This window comes from Myotis yumanensis, unplaced genomic scaffold, assembly GCF_028538775.1.
Source record: "Myotis yumanensis isolate MYYU_CA2020_CCGP unplaced genomic scaffold, mMyoYum1.0.hap1 SCAF_24, whole genome shotgun sequence".
Taxonomy (NCBI): domain Eukaryota; kingdom Metazoa; phylum Chordata; class Mammalia; order Chiroptera; family Vespertilionidae; genus Myotis; species Myotis yumanensis.
Window position 1 is genome coordinate 10,399,032 of NW_027223775.1, and position 22,405 is coordinate 10,421,436.

The 22,405-nt window shown below is 54.4% G+C and overlaps 1 protein-coding gene and 2 non-coding genes across 3 annotated transcripts in view; all 3 read left to right on the top strand.

Moving 5' to 3' along the window:
• Window positions 1-1,009: 1,009 nt before the first annotated feature.
• TRNAH-GUG (transfer RNA histidin (anticodon GUG)) lies at window positions 1,010-1,089 on the top strand. The gene has a single exon. It is a non-coding gene; the product is annotated as a tRNA-His (tRNA).
• A 14,322-nt stretch (window positions 1,090-15,411) lies between these two features.
• PRKX (protein kinase cAMP-dependent X-linked catalytic subunit) overlaps window positions 15,412-22,405 on the top strand; it is a 45,498-nt gene continuing 38,504 nt past the window's right edge. Inside the window, 1 exon segment of the mRNA XM_070402684.1 lies at window positions 15,412-16,005. Coding sequence (XP_070258785.1) covers window positions 15,846-16,005 — 160 coding nt within the window. The 5' untranslated portion in view covers window positions 15,412-15,845.
• On the top strand, window positions 18,309-18,389 carry TRNAH-GUG (transfer RNA histidin (anticodon GUG)). Its single transcript has one exon. It is a non-coding gene; the product is annotated as a tRNA-His (tRNA).

Consider the following 22,405-nt stretch of genomic DNA (forward strand, 5'->3'; position numbering starts at 1 on the left):
CTCTTCCCTCCCCCTATTAGCTAAATGGCCCTCGACCACGCCAGGAGGTTATTGGAGATCATTTATCAGCGATGATTTGATTTCAAGTGACTCTCGTTGGATGGACCGGGATGTTCTGTGCATTACCTCCAGGCGGTGTGAAACCTGTGATGAGGAACATCCTATGGAATAAAGAGGGGATATGCAAATTGACCGTCACTCCGTCACGCCATCACAAGATGGCTGCACCCACAGCGGGAGCGGGGTTCCTGCAAAGAGCCGTCAGGAGCGATCAGCAGGGACGGGAGGCCGTGCCCGCCGCCCGCTGGCGGGGACCTGACCCTGGGTCCCGCGTTGCGCCCCAGACTCTGACAGGAGGGAGATTTTCCTATACGTTTTGCTGATTTTCTCTCATCTCTGACACTTCTATTTTAGAGAAAGGGCAAATAGCAATTTTAAAATATTTCCTCTAATAAATTCCCTTTGAATGTGCACAAATTTCGTGCACCGGGGCCACTAGTAATTCATAATGCAATGCCCACCACAGGTAATAAAGAACAAATTCTATAACCATGTCCTTTTTTTAAAAAATATATACATTTTTTTACTGATTTCAGAGAGGAAGGAGGAAGGAGAGAGAGAGAGAGAGAGAGACATCAATGAGGAGAGAGAATCATGGATCGGCTGCCTCCTGCACGCTCCCTACTGGGGATCGAGCCCCAAAATTGGGGCATGTACCCTGACTTGGAATCGAATCATCTTTTTGTTTTGTTGTGTTTTGTTTATATAGTGTCTATTTTTAATAGTTTTATTGATTTCAGAGGGGAAGGGAGAGAGAAAGAGAGAAACATCAATGATGAGAGAGAATCATGGACCGGCTGCCTCCTGCACGCCCCCTACTGGTTGGGGATCGAGCCCGCAACCCGGGCCTGTGCCCTTGACTGGGGATCGAACCAACCTTGACCTCCTGGTTCCTAGGTTGACGCTCCACCACGGAGCCATGATGGCCAGGCATAAGAGAATACTGAAGGCCCTGACCAGTGTGGCTCAGTGGATAGAGCGTTGGCCTGTGGATTCAAGGGTCCCGGGTTCGAATCCCGGTCAAGGGCATGTACCTTGGTTGCGGGCACATCCCCAGTGGGGGGTGCGTGCAGGAGGCAGCTGATCGATGTTTCTCTCATCGATGTTTCTAACTCTCTGTTTCTCTCCCTTCCTCTCTGTAAAAAATCAATAAAATATATTTTTTTTAAAAAAGAGAGAATATTGACGGATGTCTTTGGCGTTGGTGGTGGGGATTCTGGAGTCCAGACCGCGTCTAGATGTTACGGGAAGAGGGGAAAGTGCCTAAGTGGACGTCATCCTAAGTGCTTTCGGGGAACTGCTCCCTGACCACTGTCCCCTGGGCTTGGGATGAGAGCGAGTCCAGCAGCCGAGCCCTCTCACAGCCGGTCAGCACCTCGGACGAGATCAGGCCGCAGTGGACGCAGCCTCGCTCCTTGGACCTGGTCCATCCGCAGATGGGGGCAGCTCTCCTCTGCGAAGTGCCTTGGGCTGGGATTCCGTGGACTCTGTGCGTTCTAGAAGCTGGGATCTTTTTTTATTAGAGAGAGAGAGAGAGGTAGAGAGAGATACAGACAGAGAGAGAGAGAGAGAGGGATACAGATAGAGATAGGGACAGAGATAGAGAGAGAGAGAGAGTGATAGACAGAGAGATAGAGGTAGAGGTAGAGAGAGAGATAGGGATAGAGATGATAGAGAGAAAGGTAGAGATAGAGGTAGAGGTAACATCTCTCTCTCTCTCTCTCTCTCTCTCTCTCTCTCCTGTCCCTTCCTCTCTGAAATCAATCCTATATAATAAAAGCCTAATATGCTAAGTGTCAAGTTAACTGGTCAGCCATTCAACCAATCAAAGCGTAATATGCTAATGATATGCTGAGGCCACTCAACCGCTCGCTATGACGTGCACTGACCACCAGGGGGCAGACGGTCGACCAGTCGCTATGACGTGCACTGACCACCAGGGGGCAGACAGTCGACCGGTCGACCAGTCGCTATGACGTGCACTGACCACCAGGGGGCAGACGGTCGACCGGTCGACCAGTGGCTATGACGTGCATTGACCACCAGGGGGCAGACGCTCTGACTGGTCAACCACTCGCTATGACGTGCACTGACCACCAGGGGGCAGACAGTTGATCGGTCTACCAGTCGCTATGACGTGCACTGACCACCAGGGGGCAGACAGTCGATCGGTCTACCAGTCGCTATGACGTGCACTGACCACCAGGGGGCAGACAGTCGATCGGTCGACCAGTCGCTATGACGTGCACTGACCACCAGGGGGCAGACAGTCGATCGGTCTACCAGTCGCTATGACGTGCACTGACCACCAGGGGGCAGACAGTTGACGGGTCGACCAGTCGCTATGACGTGCACTGACCACCAGGGGGCAGGCGCTCTGACCGGTAGGTGAGCTTGCTGCTGGGGTCCGGCCGATCAGGACTGAGCAAGACTGGCCGGACACGCCCTGGAGCCCTCCCTCCCACGGTCCCTCCCCGGCTGGCCAACCCCCCGTGTCACTCCCCGGCCCCGATCGTGCACCCGTGGGGTCCCTCGGCCTGGCCTGCGCCCCATTGCCATCCGGGACCCCTCGGGGGATGTCGGGGAGCCGGTTCCGGCCCGATCCCGCAGGCCAGGCCGAGGGACCCCACTGGTGCACGAATTCGTGCACCGGGGCCTCTAGTTAAAAGATATTTGAAGAGAAACACATACATGGTTCTGCGTCTCCATTTCAGGGCGTGTGAGACTCCGGAGACGGAGCCAGGGGCAGAGTGTGACAAGCACGCGTCCAGGCGGCCCGGCGAGGGGTCGATGACCGAGATAAGGAGGGGGAGGGTTGCATGCGAAGGAGCTGATACAAGAACAATCAACAGGAAGTGGTGACCCACGGAGGTCACAGAAGAAGGAAAGAAAAAAAAGTCCCATCTGATTAGGCCCTGGGAGGAAGGACCACAAATACATACTGTTTTTTAAAAATATATCTTTATTCATTTCAGAGAGGAAGGGAGAGGGAGAGAGAGATACATCCACGATGAGAGACAATTATGGATCGGCTGCCTCCTGCACGCCCCCTACTGGGGATTGAGCCTACAACCCGGGCGTGTACCCTTGACCAGGAATCGAACCCGGGACCCTTGAGTCCGCAGGCCGACGCTCTATCCACTGAGCCAAACTGCCCAGGGCGGTACCATTATTATTATTTTTTTTTATGCTTTGAGAGAAAGACAATGACCAGATTGCATGGGGAGGGGTAGAAAGAAATATACTTTTTTTTTAAAAGTTGCTTTTACCCCATGTAACACATCCATTTCAGGCTCTGGTGGCTGACAAGGAAGTCATATAAGAGTGGACAGAGCGTCGGCCTGCGGACTCAAGGGTCCCGGGTTCGATTCCCGGTCAAGGGCATGGACCTGGGTTGCGGGCACATCCCCAGTGGGGGGCGTGTAGGAGGCAGCTGATCGATGTTTCTCTCATTATTATTTTTCTCTCTTTCTCCCTCCCCCTTCCTCTCTGAAATCAATAAAAATATATTTTAGCCTCAGCCGGTTTGGCTCAGTGGATAGAGCGTCGGCCCTCGGACTGAAGGGTCCCGGGTTCGAATCCAGCCAAGGGCACGGACCTGGGTTGTGGGCACATCCCCGGTGGGGGGTGTGCAGGAGGCAGCCGATCGATGTTTCTCTCTCATCGATGTTTCTAACTCTCTCTCTCTCTCCCTTCCTCTCTGTAAAAAAATCAATAAAATATATTTTTTAAAAATAAAATAAAATAAATATATTTTAAGAAATGCTCAACATCACCGATCATCAGAGAGAGATGCAAATTAAAACCACGGCCGCTGGTGGGAATGCAGCCACGGCGGGAAAACCGCGTGGAATTTCCCCCAAATGGGCCCTTTTCAGGCCAAAAAAAACTCACCCACCGGTCCCGGGTTCGAGACCAGCCGGGCGCCGTGCGGAGCAGATAGCCTGCGATCTTGCAGGAATTTCCTCCGTCTGATTCATTTCTGCCCCTGGGGACACCCTGCCTGGGGGGGTTTCAGCAGAAAAAGCAGATCCACCCTTTTTTTTTTAGCTTCCCAGGCCCTGGTCTTCGCTGATCTCGACCGATAAGGCGCCTCAAACCTGTCTGGCAGCTGGGTTTCCGGGATTCTGGCGACAGGGCTGGTTTTTTCCCCATAATCTTTAACTGGAAATCAAGGCAGAGGGCTGTGGGGCAGAGGTTAATTATTCTCTCTCTCTTTTTTTAAAAATAAAAAAGGATTTAAGAGAGAGAGAGAGAGAGAGAGAGAGAGAGAGAGAGAGAGAGAAAGGGTATTTTTCTATTGATTTCTAGAGCGGGGGGGGAGAGAAATACAAACACTGGTTACCTCCAGCTGCACCCCAACCAGGGCCAGAGGACCTGGAACCGAGGTGCGTGCGCTGGGCTGGGACTCGAACCCGGGACCCCCTGGTCCCCAGCCGATGCTCTAACCACTGAGCCAAAACCAGCCCCAAACCTATTCTCTCGTCCGTTAACATTTTTGTTTTTTTTTCTCTCGTTGGGCTAATAATGCAACAGAGAGGGAATCGCAGGAGAGAAACATGCAAAGTCTATTTTATTCCTGGGGATCTGGGGACCCAAGACATGTCGGACACCCCGTGCTTTATCCAATCGTCTATTTAAAGAAAAGAAAAATTTTAAAATATATATATTTTTATTGATTTCAGAGAGGATGGGAAAGGGAGAGAGAGAGAGAAACATCCATGATGAGAGAGAATCATGGACCGGCTGCCTCCTGCACGCCCCCTACTGGGGATGGAGCCCACAACCCGGGCCTGTGCCCTGACCGGGAATCGAACCCTGACCTCCTGGTTCATAGCTCGACGCCCAACCACTGAGCCACGCCAGCTGGACAATATAGAACTCTATCCATCATCTATCTATATCTATCGATCTATCTATCATCTATCTATCTATCATCTATCTATCTATCATCTATCTATCTATCTATCTATCATCTATCTATCTATATCTATCTATCTATCTATCTATCATCTATCTATCTATCTATTCACTATCTATCTATCATTTATCTATATCTATCTATCATCTATCTCTATCTATCTATCTATCTATCTATCTATCTATCTATCTATCTATGTATCTATCATCTATCTATCTATATCTATCTATCTATCTATCTATCATCTATCTATCTATCATCTATCTATATCTATCTATCTATCTATCTATCTATCCACTATCTATCTATCATTTATCTATATCTATCTACCATCTATCTCTATCTATCTATCTATCATCTATCTATCTATATCTATCTATCTATCATCTATCTATCTATCTATCTATCTATCATCTATCTATCTATCTATCTATCTATCTATCTATTTATCATCTATTCACTATCTATCTATCATTTATCTATATCTATCTATCATCTATCTATATCTATCTATCTATCATCTATCTATCTATATCTATCTATCATCTATCTATCTATCTATCTATCTATCTATCTATCTATCTACCTATTCACTATCTATCATTTATCTATATCTATCTATCATCTATCTATCTCTATCTATCTATCTATCATCTATCTATCATCTATCTATATCTATCATCTATCTATATCTATCTATCTATCTATCTATCTATCTATAATCTATTTATCTATTTTATTTCAGAGAGGAAGGGAGAGAGAGAGAAAAAACATCCATGATGAGAGAGAATCATGGACCGGCCGCCTCCTGCACGCCCCCCACTGGGGATCCAGCCCACAACCCGGGCCTGTGCCCTTGACCGGGAATCGAACCCGGGACCTCCTGGTTCCCAGGACGACACTCCCGAGCCCCGATGACGGGCAGCTATCCCACCTCACCATTGCCCCTGGGGCTCGTTAGGGTGGCCACCTGGGCCCCAGCTTGGATGCATCCGTGGAACCGAAACCTCCTGGGATGGGGCTATTTTTACAGGCCTCCCAGCTGCTCCCTGGAAATTGCCAACCTGCAAACAGGGACCTCCTCGAACCCTGGATGGTAAGCGAGCCCATTCTCCTACCTACGCTGGGAGGAGAAGGAGAGCCGGACGTGAACCACATGACGTCTTTTACCTGAGAAACAGGGTGACTCCTGTACAAAACATATTTGGTTTTTTTTTTGCATTCGGCTCGGTGCCTCAGGAGAGAAGAAATACAGGCAGATTTCCCCCATAAACTCGGGGTTGAGGTCGCCCGTCTGGTCCCCAGGAGGCAGCCCATCCCTGATGTTTCTCTCTCAGACGCTCTGGGAGAACAGTGTGGAGTTTCCTCAAAAAAAAAAAAAAAAAATGCCCTGACCGGTGTGGCTCAGTGGATAGAGCGTCGGCCTGCGGACTGAAGGGTCCCGGGTTCGATTCCCGCCAAGGGCATGTACCTGGGTTGCGGGCACATCCCCCGTGGGGGGCGTGCAGGAGGCAGCTGATCGATGCTTCTCTCTCATCGATGTTTCTCTCTATCCCCTCTCCCTTCTCCTCTGTAAAAAAATCAATAAAAATATATAAAAATAAAATAACAAATAAATAAAATAACTTATTTTTTTTAAAAAAGGAAAGAAAGAAGAATTAAACATGGATCTGCCAGGGGACCCCGTGATCCCACTTCTAGGGGTATATCCTAAGGGACCCCAAAACACCCGTCGGAAAGCGTGCGTGCACCCCTGTGTTCACAGCGGCTCCACTGACAATCGCTAAGATCTGGGAACAGCCCGAGTGCCCGTCAGCTGACGAGTGGATCCAAAACCTGAGGGTGGTTGGCACCGTGGAATACTATGCAGCCCTGAAAAAGGACGGCCCGGCCGGCACGGCTCAGTGGTTGAGCCTCGGCCTGTGAAACAGGAGGTCCCGGGTTCGAATCCCGGTCAAGGGCACAGGCCCGGGTTGTGGGCTCCATCCCCAGTGTGGGGCGTGCAGGAGGCGTCCGATCCGTGGTTCTCTCTCATCATGGATGTTTCTCTCTCTCACTTCCTCTCTGAAATCAATAAAAAAAATATACTTTTTCTAAAAAAAAGAGAGAGAGAGAGAAAAAAAATGTGAAATTTTGTTCATCTTCCCGGAATAAACCCACAGATGCTCCCCACTTTCACAACCCAGTCTACTCACTCCACCTCATCTTCGCCTCGATGATGGCGAAATTCATTTCTAAAACCTCGTTCTGCGTCCTGTGTTCCCAGCGGTTTCAACCACAAATTGTTTCTGCGCCAAGAAGGTCTCTTTCTCTTCACACTCAGCCCAGAGCTGATCTGTGAAACCTCAGCTTTATTTTTCTTTTCAGCTGATTTTTTTTTCCTTTCTGTTTTGTTTGAGAGTGAGAGAGAGTGGAAGGGAAGGGGAGAAACACATGCAGAAAAACATCATTTTTAAAATATATATATATTTTTGTTGATTTCAGAGAAAGGGAGAAATGTCAACGATGAGAGAGGATCATGGGCCGGCTGCCTCCTGCACGCCCCCTACTGGGGATCGAGCCTGCAATCTGGGCCTGTGCCCTTGACCGGGAATCGAACCCGGGACCTGCTGGTTCACAGGCTGAGGCTCAACCACTGAGCTGTGCTGGCCGGGCCCTCCTTTTTCAGGGCTGCATAGTATTCCACGGTGCAAACGACTCGTCAGCTGATAGGCACTCAGGCTGTTTCCAGATCATAGCGATTGTCAGTGGAGCTGCTATGAACACAGGGGTGCACGCACGCTTTCCGATGGGTGTTTTGGGGTCCCTCAGGATATATCCCTAGAAGTGGGATCACGGCGTCCCCTGGCAGGTCCATGTTTAATTTTTTAAAAACATATTTTATTGATTTTTTTTACAGAGAAGAAGGGAGAAGGATTGAGAGTTAGAAACATCGATGAGAGAGAACCATCGATCAGCTGCCTCCTGCACACCCCCTACTGGGGATGTGCCCCCAACCCAGGTACATGCCCTTGGCGGGAATCGAACCCGGGACCCTTCAGTCCGCAGGCCGACGCTCTATCCACTGAGCCACACCGGTCAGGGCTAATTTTTTTTTTTTTGAGGAAACTCCACACTGTTCTCCCAGAGCGTCTGAGAGAGAAACATCAGGGATGGGCTGTCTCCTGGGGACCAGATGGGCGACCTCAACCCCAAATTTATGGGGGAAACTTGCCCGTATTTCTTCTCTCCTGAGGCACCGAGCCGAATGCAAAAAAAAAAAAACCACAAATGTGTTTTGTGCAAGAGTCACCCTGTTTCTCAGGAAAATACGTCATTTTGTAGCAGGTGGTGGTGTTGGGCCTGATACGCCCGAGATAGAAGCTCGGAGGAGGCATTTCCCTGTTGTGCGTTTTATCAGGATTTTACATCTTTGCTTCTCCGTCCCAGGTGTCAGTTGCAGACGGTGGTTTTCCGTCGTGAAATATCTGAAACCTCGTTCCTGGCTCACAGGGTTCGATAAGGGTGTTTAGGGAACATTGTGGATATTTGCACTATCGCCCGTTTTTTAAAAGATAATGTTTTTGTTTATGAACTAGAGGCCCGGTGCACGAAATTCGTGCACTGGTGGTGGGGGGGGGGGGGGGGGGGGAGGGGTCTCTCAAACCGGCCTGCGCCCTCTCGCAATCCGGGACCCGCAGGGATTGGGCCGAAACCGGCAGTCGGACATGCCTCTCGCAATCTGGGACCCCTGGCTCCTAACCGCTCGGCTGCCTGCCTGATCGCCCCTCACCACTCGCCTGCCTGCCTGATCGCCCCTAACCACTCGCCTGCCTGATCACCCCTAACCACTCTGCCTGCCTGCCTGATCGCCCCTAACCACTCACCCACCTGCCTGATCGCCCCTAATCACTCTGCCTGCCTGCCTGATCGCCCCTAACCACTCACCTGCCTGCCTGATCGTCCCTAACCACTCTCCTGCCTGCCTGATCGCCCCTAACCACTCGCCTGCCTGATCGCCCCTAACCACTCACCTGCCTGCCTGATCGCCCCTAACCACTCACCTGCCTGCCTGATCGTCCCTAACCACTCTCCTGCCTGCCTGATCGCCCCTAACCACTCTGTCTGCCTGATCGCCCCTAACCACTCTGCCTGCCTGATCGCCCCTAACCACTCACCCGCCTGCCTGATCGCCCCTAACCACTCGCCTGCCTGATCACCCCTAACCACTCGCCTGCCTGCCTGATCGCCCCTAACCACTCTGCCTGCCTGATCGCCCCTAACCACTCACCCGCCTGCCTGATCGCCCCTAACCACTCTGCCTGCCTGATCGCCCCTAACCACTCACCCGCCTGCCTGATCGCCCCTAATCACTCTGCCTGCCTGCCTGATCGCCCCTAACCACTCGCCTGCCTGCCTGATCACCCCTAACCACTCACCTGCCTGCCTGATCACCCCTAACCACTCTCCTGCCTGCCTGATCGCCCCTAACCACTCACCTTCCTGCCTGATCGCCCCTAACCACTCACCTGCCTGATCGCCCCTAACCACCCACCTTCCTGCCTGATCGCCCCTAACCACTCACCTGCCTGATCGCCCCTAACCACCCACCTTCCTGCCTGATCGCCCCTGACCGCCTCTGCCTCGACCCCACCACCATGGCTTCATCCGGAAAAACATCTGGAATGACATCTGTCCGGTCTCATTAGCACATCATGCTTTTATTAGTATAGATTTCATTATTATTTTTTTAATCCTCGCCCAAGGATATTTTCCCACCGATTTTTAGAGAGAGTGGCCCTGGCTGGTGTGGCTCAGTGGATAGAGCGTCAGCCTGCGGACTGGAGGGTCCAGGGTTCGATTCCCGGTCAAGGGCACGTGCCCGGGTTGCAGGCTCGATCCCCAGTAGGGGGCGTGCAGGAGGCAGCCGATCCATGATTCTCTCTCATCATGGATGTTTCTCTCTCTCTCTCCCTCTCCCTTCCTCTCCGAAATCAATTTAAAAAGACAGGTTAACAGAATCATGTGTGAGGGGAGAACTCCAGCAGCAGACCTTCCTGCCTGTTCAAGGTCACGGCCTGTGTTTCGTTTTCTCCGTGTCCTTCGGCCCTCGCCGAGCGCCCTCCGTCGCTGGCCTCGGGCAGATAATAGCCTTGCTGACTAAAGGCCGCAATCGGGCTGGCTGATAAGACTCGAGAAATGTTCCCTTGCTTCTGTCCCGGGAACAGAGATAAAGTCCCCTCCACGGCTCCCGTTCGAGGCCCCAGATAACCGGGCGGCAATCCATCACCTGGTGCCGTCCGCGTGGCAAATCTCTGAGCTGGCAAATCTCCCGTGGAAACATCGATCCTGGCTCTAAAGCCTGTCCCCTCATGTCTAGTTTTTATATCTTTTAAATTTTCATAAACATATATTTTATTGATGTCAGAGGGGAAGGGAGAGGGAGAGAGAGAGAGATGAGAAACATCAATGATGAGAGAGAGCCCTGGCCGGTGTGGCTCAGTGGATAGAGCGTCGGCCTGCGGACTGAAGGGTCCCGGGTTCGATTCCCGGTCAAGGGCATGGACCTGGGTTGCGGGCACATCCCCAGTGGGGGGCGTGCGGGAGGCAGCCGAGCTGTGATTCTCTCTCATCATGGATGTTTCTCTCTCTTTCTCCCTCTCCTTTCCTCTCTGTGAAATCAATAAAAATCTATACTAATAAAAAGGTAGTATGCGAATTAGACCGGATGTCTTCCGGACGTCCTTCCGGACAAAGCCACAGTGCCAGGGGCTGAGGCAGAGGCGGTTAGGGGCGATCAGGCCGGCAAGGAAGGGCAGTTAGGGGCAATCCGGCCAGCAGGGGAGGGCAGTTAGGGGGTGATCAGGCCGGCAGGGGAGGGCAGTTAGGGGCGATCAGGCCGGCAGGGGAGGGCAATTAGGGGCGATCAGGCCGGCAGGGGAGGGCAGTTAGGGGGTGATCAGGCCGATAGGAAAGGGCAGTTAGGGGGTGATCAGGCCGGCAGGGGAGGGCAGTTAGGGGGTGATCAGGCTGGCAGGGGAGGGCAGTTAGGGGCGATCAGGCCGGCAGGGGAGGGCAATTAGGGGCGATCAGGCCGGCAGGGGAGGGCAATTAGGGGCGATCAGGCCGGCAGGGGAGGGCAGTTAGGGGGTGATCAGGCCGATAGGAAAGGGCAGTTAGGGGGTGATCAGGCAGGCAGGGGAGGGCAGTTAAGGACGATCAGGCCAGCAGGGGAGGGCAGTTAGGGGCGATCAGGCCGGCAGGGGAGGGCAGTTAGGGGCGATCAGGCCGGCAGGGGTGGACAGTTAGGGGCAATCAGGCCAGCAGGGGAGGGCAGTTAGGGGCGATCAGGCCGGCAGGGGTGGACAGTTAGGGGCGATCAGGCTGGCAGGGGAGAGCAGTTAGGGGCGATCAGGCCGGCAGGGGAACAGTTAGGGATCAATCAGGCCGGCAGGGGAACAGTTAGGGAGCAATCAGGCCGGCAGGGGAACAGTTAGGGGCGATCAGGCCGACAGGGGAGGGCAGTTAGGGGCGATCAGGCAGGCAGGTGAGCATTTATGAGCCAGTTGTCCCGGGTTGCGAGAGGGATGTCCAGTAGGATCGGGCCTACACCGACAGTTGGACGTCCCCCGAGGGGTCCCAGATTGGACAGGGTGCAGGCCGGGCTGAGGGACACGCCCCGCCTCCTGTGCACGAATTTCGTGCACTGGGCCTCTAGTATATATATATTTTAAAAATAAAGAAAAGGTGCCTGCCTTTCTCTCCCCCTCCTCCTTCCTAGCCTCCCTAAAACACAAGGGTGAGGGGGAGAAGGATCTTTTACCTTTTGCGACAGCACGGAGGGACCGGGCACCTACCATGCTCAATGACATAAGCCAGTCAGAGAAAGACGCGTCCTATCCCCCGATCTCACTCCCCCGCGGAACCTCATGAGCCAAATAAACTGACCGTCTTACTCCTCCCTTTCCAATCCGATGCCTTTTTGTCTCACCTGGTACAAATCGAGAAAATGATCGTGCGTGCCAATGTCACTGGGGGATAAAAAAATCATTAAAAAAAATAAATAGAAAATAAGAATGAAAATACATAAATAAGTAAATAAATAACCCTGCCGGCCTGTGTGGCTCAGTGGTTGAGCGTCGACCCAGGAACCAGGAGGTCAGGGTTCGAGTCCCGCTCAAGGGCACATGCCCGGGTTGCCGGCTTCATCCCCAGGAGGGGGGCGTGCAGGAGGCGGCCGATCCATGATTCTCTCTCATCATGGATGTTTCTCTCTCTCTCTCTCTCCCTCTCCCTAATCAATCAATCAATATATATTTTTTAAAATAACCTAGGACTTGACCAAGGACCCTCACTCGCCATCAGCACCCCAGTCACTAGGTCGAATCTATGGGGAGTGCGCGCGCGCTCAGAGGAGAGATGCGCTCTTGCTCCCGGGTGGACAGCCGGGGTGTCCGGAGCCTGTTTGGCGGACAGGGCTTATGGGGGGGACAACGGGGGGGTCAGGGCTCGGTGGCCGGAGCGCAGGGACGCCCCCTGGTCCTAACCTGGGGGGAGCGCACCGACACCCCGCGGCGCGTGCCTGGCGCGCATTGTTGGCATTCCAGCTCCAAGATTGCAAAAGCAGCCGGTGGAAAGCAGGCGCCGGCCACGCCCCGGGGCCACCCACCCACAAGGAGCCGGAGAGGGGAGGGGAGGGGAGGGGTGGGGCGAGGCAGGCGGCCAGGACCAGAACACCACACCCAGAAACGGGTTCTTAGCTTCCTGCCCCCACTCCACGCCCCGCCCCAATCTCTGTAAAAAAAAAAAAAAAACAAAACCAAAAAACACCACCCTTTTGTTCTGAAGTTCTGCCTTTTAGACGCCACCTTGAGTCTCCAAGAAACTGCCCCCGCTGAGCGCACGCGCGCGCGCGCGCGCGCCCTTGGCGAGGCGACGACCCAGAGGCAGGACACCCCCTCCTCCCCCCAAAACGCACTCCCCCCAAAGCGCAGACCTAACATGGTCTGTACCCCACGAGTCACAGAAGGACGCCTCAAGAAGTCCAAAGAAAGAGTCACATGTATTGCAAATCCGGGACTACGAGGGGGGCCCCCATTCCCCAAATCTCATAGCGATAAGCTGTCCGCAAACCCCGGATTCCTATAGCCCAAGGTCACAAAGGTATTGATTACTTCTCAGGGTTTGGAATGAGGAACCTGGTTCGCAATAAAAAAAAAAGCAGTTTCCCGAAGCAGCGTGTTTTCTAAATTATACTTTTGGGTCTCGGGGTCACTGAATTAAGCGTGTTATCCAAATCACAGTTTTGGGGACGCGTTAACTGGAGCCCGCTGACCTTGGCATCGCTGCGCTGTCCTTCCCAGGGAAAGGAAAGTGTGCTTGCTAAGAGACCAGTCTGACCACAACCGATAGGACAGTCACAGTCCCCATCAATAGGGTCTTCAATCGAATGGGGGGATGGATACAATTCCGAAAATCAGGATAACTTTTCTATTTTAAACAAGGCCAATAAGGACAGAAGCCAAACAACCAGGGTTCAAAGTAAAACTGTAGTTTCTACCTGAGATGATGGCGACCATCCCTCACTCCCAGGGTGGCCGGTGGGGCTGACCGGCCGGACAGCCCCGGAGGCTCGGCGAGGACTTGAGTGTCCAGGCCTCGCCAGACTCGCTGAGGCCTTTGGATGCATTTTAACCCCCTACCCCCACCCCCGGACACCCCCGTCTCCCCCAAGAATGGCTTTGGAACACACACACACACCATGTCCAGCTCCATTAGAATTCCAGGTACAGCCCGGCCTGTGTGGCTCAGTGGTTGAGCGTCGACCTAGGAACCAGGAGGTCAGGGTTCGATGCCTGGTCAGGGGCGCAGGCCCAGGTTTGCACGTGGATCCCCAATAGGCGGCCCATGATTCTCTCTCCTCATCGATGTTTCTCTCTCTCTCTCTCTCCCTTCCTCTCTGAAATCAATAAAAATACATTTTTATTTATATATATATATTTTATTGATTTTTTACAGAGAAGAAGGGAGAGGGATAGAGAGTTAGAAACATCGATAAGAGAGATCGATCAGCCGCCTCCTGCACGCCCCCCCACTGGAGATGTGCCCGCAACCCAGGTCCATGCCCTTGACCGGAATCGAACCTGGGACCCTTCAGTCCGCAGGCCGACGCTCTATCCACTGAGCCAAACTGGTTCGGCTAAAAATACATTTTTAAAAATTATGATTCCTTCTGTCCCTGGTGTGCGTGTGTGTGTGTGTGTAAAAGACAACGGCCCATCAAGTCGCATGCACCCGCCTGAGCCGGTGTGGCTCAGTGGATAGAGCATCAGCTCACGGACTGAAGGGTCCCGGGTTCGACTCCGGTCAAGGGCACAGGCCTGGGGTTGCAAGTTCCCCGGCCCTGGTTGGGGTGCGTGCGGGGAGGCAAACCAATCCATTGAGTCTCTCTCCCATCGATGTTTCTCTGTCTCTCTCCTTTTCTCTGCCACTACCTCCAAAAAAAAAATGGAAAAATATTTTCGGGTGAGGATTAGCCAAAATAATAATAAAAATTTAAAAAAAAAACCCGAAAGTTGCATGCATCGCTTTGTTGTTGCTTTTTTTTTTGGTCCCTCTTTTAAATATAGGATTCATTTAAAAAAAACAATACACGTTTCATTTTTTTTAAAAAAAAAAATGTTTTTCAATATATTTTTATTGATTTCAGAGAGGAAGGGAGAGGGAGAGAGAGAAACATCCATGATGAGAGAGAATCATGGGTCGGCTGCCTCCTGCACGCCCCCTACTGGAGGTCGAGCCCACAACCCCGCCATGTGCCCTGGGCGGATTCGAACCCGTGACCTCCTGGTTCCTAGGTCGATGCTCAACCACTGAGCCACACCGGCCGGGCTCAGAAAAACAAACGGTTGTTTTGAAACATGCACCTTAGAGGAAGCCGCGAGCAAACCTCCCGTGCGCACCGCGTCCCGGTGGCACCGTCAATATCTCGCCGCGCGCCCCAGTCCGACCGCGAGACCAGGAAGCTGAGCCGACACCGCGCACCCGCCCCCACCCCCACCCGGCCCTCCCGCCTCGAACCAAGTCCACGTTCAGTTTTATTTTTCAACTTTACTTGGGTCGGAACCACGCCTTCCGCGTCTCGGTCGCGTCCCGCCTCCAACTTTCCGGGCTGCGGAGCGGGCGATGGCCGTGGCCGGCGCGCGCGCGCCCCTCGGATGGGGAACTCGGCGCGGACCCTTCTCTGGGGCGCCCGGGGGGTGATTTGGGGGCGTGGGCACCTCCCCAAAGCTGCCCGCCTACCCCATGCGTCGCTGGGACCCGCCGCCACGCCCGGGGCTCACGGTTCCAGGGCGGGGCCTCGGGGAGGGCGGCCCCGCCCGCAGCGTCCGGGCGCGCGGGGCGGGGAGAGCGCGCGGCCCCGCCCCGGCCGCTTCCGCCCGGTCCCCCCGGATCGTCGCGCACTCAGCTCCCGAGCCGGTGCCGGCGGCGGACTCGGGCCGCCAGGAATGAACCAGGAGCGGGGCGCGCGCGGCCGGGACCCCGCCTCGCCGCCGCCCCCCCGGGCCGCGCCTCTCTCCGGGCCCGCGCCGCGCCCCCCACCGCCGCCCGGCCGGCCGCGCGCGCCCCCCGAGGCCGCCGGCGACTCCCACCAGCTGCTCCTGTTTCTGCTTTGGCTGCACTGAGCGCCACCCCGCGCCTCGCCATTGTCCCCGCCGCCGCCCCGCCAGCTGCCCCGGGCCGCGCGCCGGGAGGCGGGGGGCGCGCATGGGGGGGCGCCGCTGATGCCGCCGCCGCCGCGCCGCCCTCCGAGGCTGCGTCCCGGGAAGCGCGGTCCCCCTCGCCCCCCGGCCCGGCCCGGCCCCCCGGATCGGAACGCGCCCCCATGGAGGCGCCCGGGGTGGCCAAGGCGGACCCGGACCCTCCTTTGGAGAGCCAGGGGGAGACCTCCGACGGGGCGCCCGCGCCCGCGCCCGGCTCCGACGAACCGTCGCCAGACTCGCCCGGGTACCGGCTGCAGGACTTCGACACGCTGGCCACCGTGGGTGAGTCCGCGCTGCGTGCGGGGCGCGGGGACCCGGCGCGGAGAGGCGCTCCGTCCCCCGGGGACGCGGGGAGGCAGACAAAGGACTCGGTGTCGGGTCGCTCGCTCGGCCGCCTCCCGGGGAGGCCTGGGCCCGGCCCCGCCCCGCCCGCTCGGGGTCCCCGCGCGCGGGTGGCCCGTGCGCCCTGGGTCCCCGCGACGCCGCGAGAGTTGGAGAGACTTCCCCCTCCCCGCTCCCCGCGCGCCCCTCTTCCCCCGGCAGGTTCCCCCAAAACCTCCCCACCTGCCAGCCGGCGCCCCGCCTCGCGCCCCCTCAGGGCACCGTTTTGACCTTTTGGGGAAGTTTAGGCCTTTTTTAGTGTCTTCATTTTTGTGTTGTTGTTGTTGTTGCCATGGTGAAGGGATTATTGGTGCGTTTCGTTTCTTCTTTCTGTTGAGTTCGTTCCGGGTGGATAAAAAGCCGTCGATTTGGGGGGGGGGGGGTGATTTTGTATCTTGCTACCTTGGCGAATCCGTGGGTGTCTACTCGTTTTTTTTTTTTGTTTTGTGTTTTTGTGTGTGTGTGTGTGGAAATCACCTTTTTTGGAGACGGGCCATGTATTCAACGACCCCACCTCGGGGTCTGGACCACCCCCCCCCCCCCCCCCGCCCCGCTCCGACGTCACAAGCGTTCCTGGAGGTCACGTCACACTGGGGACCTCGCGCGCTCCCCTTGGCAACCCCTCCACCCCCACCCCTTTGCCCCCAGGGACAGAGGCGTTCGCTCTGAGGGCACCTGCGCTCCCCAACTTGGCCACACACACCCCCACCCTGTGCCCAGCAGCAGGAGGGAGACAGCCTTGGGGGGGGCACTTAGACGTTACCCACGTCTTGGGGGACACGTGTGCGTCTTGGGGGACAGGTGTGCTGTGGGGGCCACGGGGTGGGCGCGTTTGGAAAGCGATTATACATTTCCTGGAGTTGCACCTGCTTGCTTGCTTGCTTTCTTTCTTTCTTTCTTTCTTTCTTTCTTTTTTTTACATTTTGTGCATCCAAATCTTGTCATTTTTTTCCCCATCAGACAATTTTCTACTTTTATTTTTTTAAAAAAAATATTTCTATTGATTTGAGAGGAAGGGAGAGGGAGAGAGAGAAACATCCATGAGGAGAGAGAATCATGGACCAGCTGCGTCCTGCACGCCCCCTGCTGGGGATGGAGCCCGCAACCCGGGCCTGTGCCCTGGACGGGGAATCGAACCCGGGACCCTTCAGTCCGCAGGCCGACGCTCTATCCACGGAGCCTCACCGGCCAGGGCTCCTTTTCTACTTTTATTCATTTATGACCAGAGGCCGGGTGCTGGGAAATTCGTGGGAGGGGCTCGGCCCTCGCAGCCCTGGTCGTCCGGAAGGACGTCCGGAAGGACATCCGGAAGGATGTCCGGCTGTCGGGCCTAATTAGCATGTATGCTTTTATTATTATAGATTGCAGATAGATTATTATTTTTAAATCCACACCCGATGATATTTTTTCCCCATTGATTTTTTTTCTTTTTTTTTGAGAGAGAGAGAGAGAGAGAGAGAGAGAGAGACAGACATCTCGATGGGTCGCCTCCTGCACGCGCCCCAACCAGGTCCCGGGCCGGGGAGGAGCCTGCAACCCAGGTCCGTGCCCTTGACTAAGAATCGAACCCGGGACCCTCTGGTCCTCAGGCCGAGGCTCTACCCACTGAGCCACACCGGCCAGAGGGGATTCTCACGCCAAACCCGCTGGTGTAAGGGGGTCGCCCTGAACCCCCTAACCAGGCGCCGAATTCGAAGCCCCTTGGCACGCATGCGCGCCAGAGAGTGGCTTCTTGGCAACGGTTGCTAAGGGGGTGGGGCCGAGGGGCTGTGGGTGGGGAAGAGGACCCTGGTGGGGGGGGCCAGGCGGAGTGGGACCCTGGAGATGGGGTGTCTGGGGTGTCTTTCTTGCCCCCCTGACCACCCCCCCAAGAAAAACCCCAAAAAAATTTGCAAAAGGAGGAGCAGAAAAAACATGGGCTCAGGTCATGGGGTCAGGGCTTAGGGCTCAGCCATACAAAAGGACAGCCCTGGCCCGTGTGGCTCAGTGGGTAGAGCGTCGGCCTGCGGACCGAAGGGTCCCGGGTTCGATTCCGGCCAAGGGCATGGACCTGGGTTGCGGGCACATCCCCAGTGGGGGGCGTGCAGGAGGCAGCCGATCGATGTTTCTCTCTCATCATCGACGTTCCTGACTCTCTGTCCCTCTCCCTTCCTCTCTGTAAAAAAATCAATGAAATATATATTTTTTAAAAAAATCAATGGAGGGCCCTGGCCGGTGTGGCTCAGTGGATAGAGCGTCGGCCTGTGGGGCCGAAGGGTCCCGGGTTCGATTCCCGGTCCAGGGCACAGGCCTGGGTTGCAGGCTCGATCCCCACTGTGGGGCGTGCAGGAGGCGGCCGGTCCATGATTCTCTCTCATCATGGAGGTTTCTCTCTCTCTCTCCCTCTCCCTTCCTCTCTGAAATCCATAAAAATATATTTTTTTAAAAAAATATCAGTGGAGGAATATCCTCACGGGAGGATTAACAACAAGAAACAAACACGAAAACAAAAATAATACGAAAGGCCGAGCGAGCATGACAGGTGGAGACAGGTGTCAGCACGGGGTCCCCCGGAATTCTCATTTGGGGAGGAAGACGGGATGGGAGGAACCCCCATTTCCTGTTGTGTCCCCCGTCTCTCCCCATATCCATCTGTGTGTCTATCGATATCTGCATCTATCTGCCCATCCATCCATCCATCCATCACCCACCATCCATTGATCATTTTTAATGATTTATTATTGACTAGAGGCGCGGTGCACAAATTCGTGGACAAGGTGGGGTCCCTCAGCCTGGCCGGCGATTGAGGCGGATTGGGGGCCGTCTCGCCCGTCCCCATCCGGGCCAATGGCCAACCTCCCCCGGCCCCACCCCCTTGGTCGGCTGGGGGGAGGGGCCCCTGGAGGTTGGCTGGCGGAAGGGCAGTGTGGGGGGCGGAGGGATTCCGGCATCGAGCGCCTGCCCCCTGGTGGCCAGTGCACGTCATAGCAACTGGTTATTCCAGTCCTACGGTTGCTTAGGCTTTTATATATATAGATTATTGTTATTTTTTCTTTTTTTTTTTATTGTTTTATTGCTTAAAGTATTACAAAAAGTATTACAGACGTCTCCTAGATTATTGTTATTTTTTAAAATCTCCACCCGAGGATATGTTTCCATTGATTTTTGGGGAGAGAGGGGGAGAGAGAGGGAAAGACAGAGAGAAACATCGATGTGAGAGAGAAACACATCGAGGGTTGGGTCCCGGTCCGGGGATGAGCCCGCAACCGAGGTCCGTGCCCTTGATTGGAATTCGAACCCGGGACCCTTCAGTCTGCAGGCCGACGCTCTATCCACTGAGCCACACCAGCCAGGGCCCCCTCCCTCTTTCTCCATATTTCCCCCACTTCTGTCTCTCTCTCTCCCTCCTCCTCCTCCCCCCTCACCTCCGCAGAGCCCGCTGGAACGCCGGCTCTGTTTTCGGTGCCAGCAGAAGCGAACACAAACCCAGTAACTCGAACCCGAGCCGACAATGGAAAGAGGCGGCCAGACCCACCCACACCCCGTTCCCTGGCCCGGCCGCCCATCATTGTGTTCCTTTCGGGCTCGCGCTGGGCCCTGGGCCGGGAGCCAGGGCTGGGTGCCCGCGGGGCCAGGTGGGCGGGACCCAGACGGGACCCGGTCCGGCGGCTGCCAAGTGGGCACAGGTGCCCGGTGAGTCATCGAGTCCTTCGGGGGAGCGTGGGGGCGCCCCGGGACCCGCCGGCCGGCTCTGACTTCTCTTCGTGATGACGACGTATTTTCATTTTTATTTATTTATTGGGTTTGAGAGAGAGAGAGAGAGAGAGGGGAAGAGAGCGAGGGAGGAGATGAAATAGAGAGAGAGAGAGGGAGGAAGGGAGGGAGGAAGGAGATGAAATAGAGAGAGAAGGAAGAAGGAGATGAAATAGAGAGAGAGAGAGAGAGGAAGGAGATTAAATAGAGAGAGAGCGAGGGAGGAAGGAGATGAAATAGAGAGAGAGAGAGAGAGGGAGGAAGGAGGTGAAATAGGGAGAGAGAGAGAGAGGAAGGAGATGAAATAGAGAGAGAGAGAGAGGGAGGAAGGAGGTGAAATAGGGAGAGAGAGAGAGGGAAGAAGGAGATGAAATAGAGAGAGAGAGAGAGGAAGGAGATGAAATAGAGAGAGAGAGAGAGAGGGAGGAAGGAGGTGAAATAGGGAGAGAGAGAGAGGGAAGAAGGAGATGAAATAGAGAGAGAGAGAGAGGAAGGAGATGAAATAGAGAGAGAGAGAGAGAGAGAGAGAGAGAGAGGAAGGAAGGAGGTGAAATAGGGAGAGAGAGAGAGGGAAGAAGGAGATGAAATAGAGAGAGAGAGAGGAAGGAGATGAAATAGAGAGAGAGAGAGAGAGAGAGGAAGGAAGGAGATGAAATAGAGAGCAAGGGAGGAGATGAAATAGAGAGCGAGGGAGGAAGGAGATGAAATAGAGAGAGAGAGAGAGGAAGGAGATGAAATAGAGAGAAACATCAGTTTGTTATTCTATTCATGCATTCATTGGTTGAGTCTTTTTTAATTTTATTTTTATTTATTTTATTTATTTTATGTTTTTTTTTTTTGGTTGAGTCTTTTTATTTTTATTTATTATTATTTATCTTTAAATTTTTTATTAGTTAAGGAATTACAAGTGTGTCCCCATTCCCCCCCATTAACCCCCAACCTCACTCCCCCCCCCCCCCCCCCATGCTCTCCTCCCCCCGTTGTCTGTGTCCATGGGTTTGGTTTATCTGCACGCATGCAAGTCCTTTGGTCGATCTCTCCCCCTTCCCCCCACCCTCCCCTACTTGCCCTCTGGGGATTAATCGTTGAGTCTTTTTAAAAATATATATATTTTTAGGGGAAAACGGAGACATATGTACAACTTTAGACAATATACTAAAAGAACAAAATAAAATATATTTTTATTGATTTCAGAGAGGAAGGGAGAGGGAGAGAGAGAGAAACATCCATGATGAGAGAGAATCACGGACCGGCCGCCTCCTGCACGCCCCCCACTGAGGATGGAGCCCGCAACCCGGGCCTGTGCCCTTGACCGGGAATCGAACCCGGGACCTCCTGGCTCCTGGGTTGACCTGCAACCACTGAGCCACACCGACGCGGCTCAGATATATCACTGGAAATAGATGTCTCCCCGGCCAGTGTGGCTCAGTGGTTTGAGCGCCGACCCCCGAACCAGGAGGTCCCGGGTTCGATTCCTGGCCCCGGGTTGTGGGCTCGATCCCCAGCAGGGGGCGTGCAGGAGGCGGCCGATCCGTGATTCTCTCTCATCATGGTTGTCTCTCTCTCTCCCTCTCTGAAATGAATACAAAGAGATTTTAAATAAATAAGTAAATGCCTCTTATAACTTAAAAAATAAATAAAATAAAAGAACATGTAGCCAGTGGTGGCCGTGCAGAGCTCCTGCGGGTGGGCCCGTGCATGCAGCTGCTGTGGGTAGCATGACGGGCAGCCTGTCAGCGCTCTATCCACTGAGCCACACCCTCATGCGTTCATTTATTCCCGCCCACCGGGGGTGATTGGCGTCTCCCTGTCTGGGCGGGGCCCTCCCAGGTGGCCCCGGAGGCACCCCGTCTCCCTGGCTTTTCTGCGGCTGAGTCATCTACTCTGGAATGGATGGAACGCAGCCTTCTGGTCAACCCAGAGCTTCCATTAATTTTCCTTTTAAATATATTTTATTGATTTCTTTTACAGAGAGGACGGGAGAGGGATAGAGAGTTAGAAGCATCGATGATGAGAGAGAAACATCGATCGGCCGCCTCCTGCACGCCCCCCACTGGGGATGTGCCCGCGACCCAGGTCCATGCCCTTGGCTGGAATCGAACCCGGGACCCTTCAGTCTGCAGGCCGACGCTCTATCCACTGAGCCACACCAGCCGGGGCTCCATTAATTTTCTGAGGCTAAAAAAGTGGGGAGACTGGGCGCCTCCCACAACAGACGTTTCTCATCTGTATCCTTGTCTCTTCTTCTTATTTTTTATTAAACAAGAGACAGGCGGCCAGCGGGCGCGGCTCATTGGTTGAGCATCGAGCTATGAACCAGGAGGAGGTCACGGTGCGATTCCCGGTCAAGGGCTCGATCCCCAGTCGGGAGCAGGCAGGAGGCAGCCAATCAATGATTCCCTTTCATTATTGATTAGAGGCCCGGTGCACAAAATTCATGCACTCAGGGTGTGGGGGGGTGTCCCTCAGCCCGGCCTGCACCGTCTTGCATTCTGGGAGCCCTCGGAGCTGGCCTAAGCCGTCAGTCGGACATCCTCCTGGCTGTGGGAGAGCATTGTCCACCAGGGGG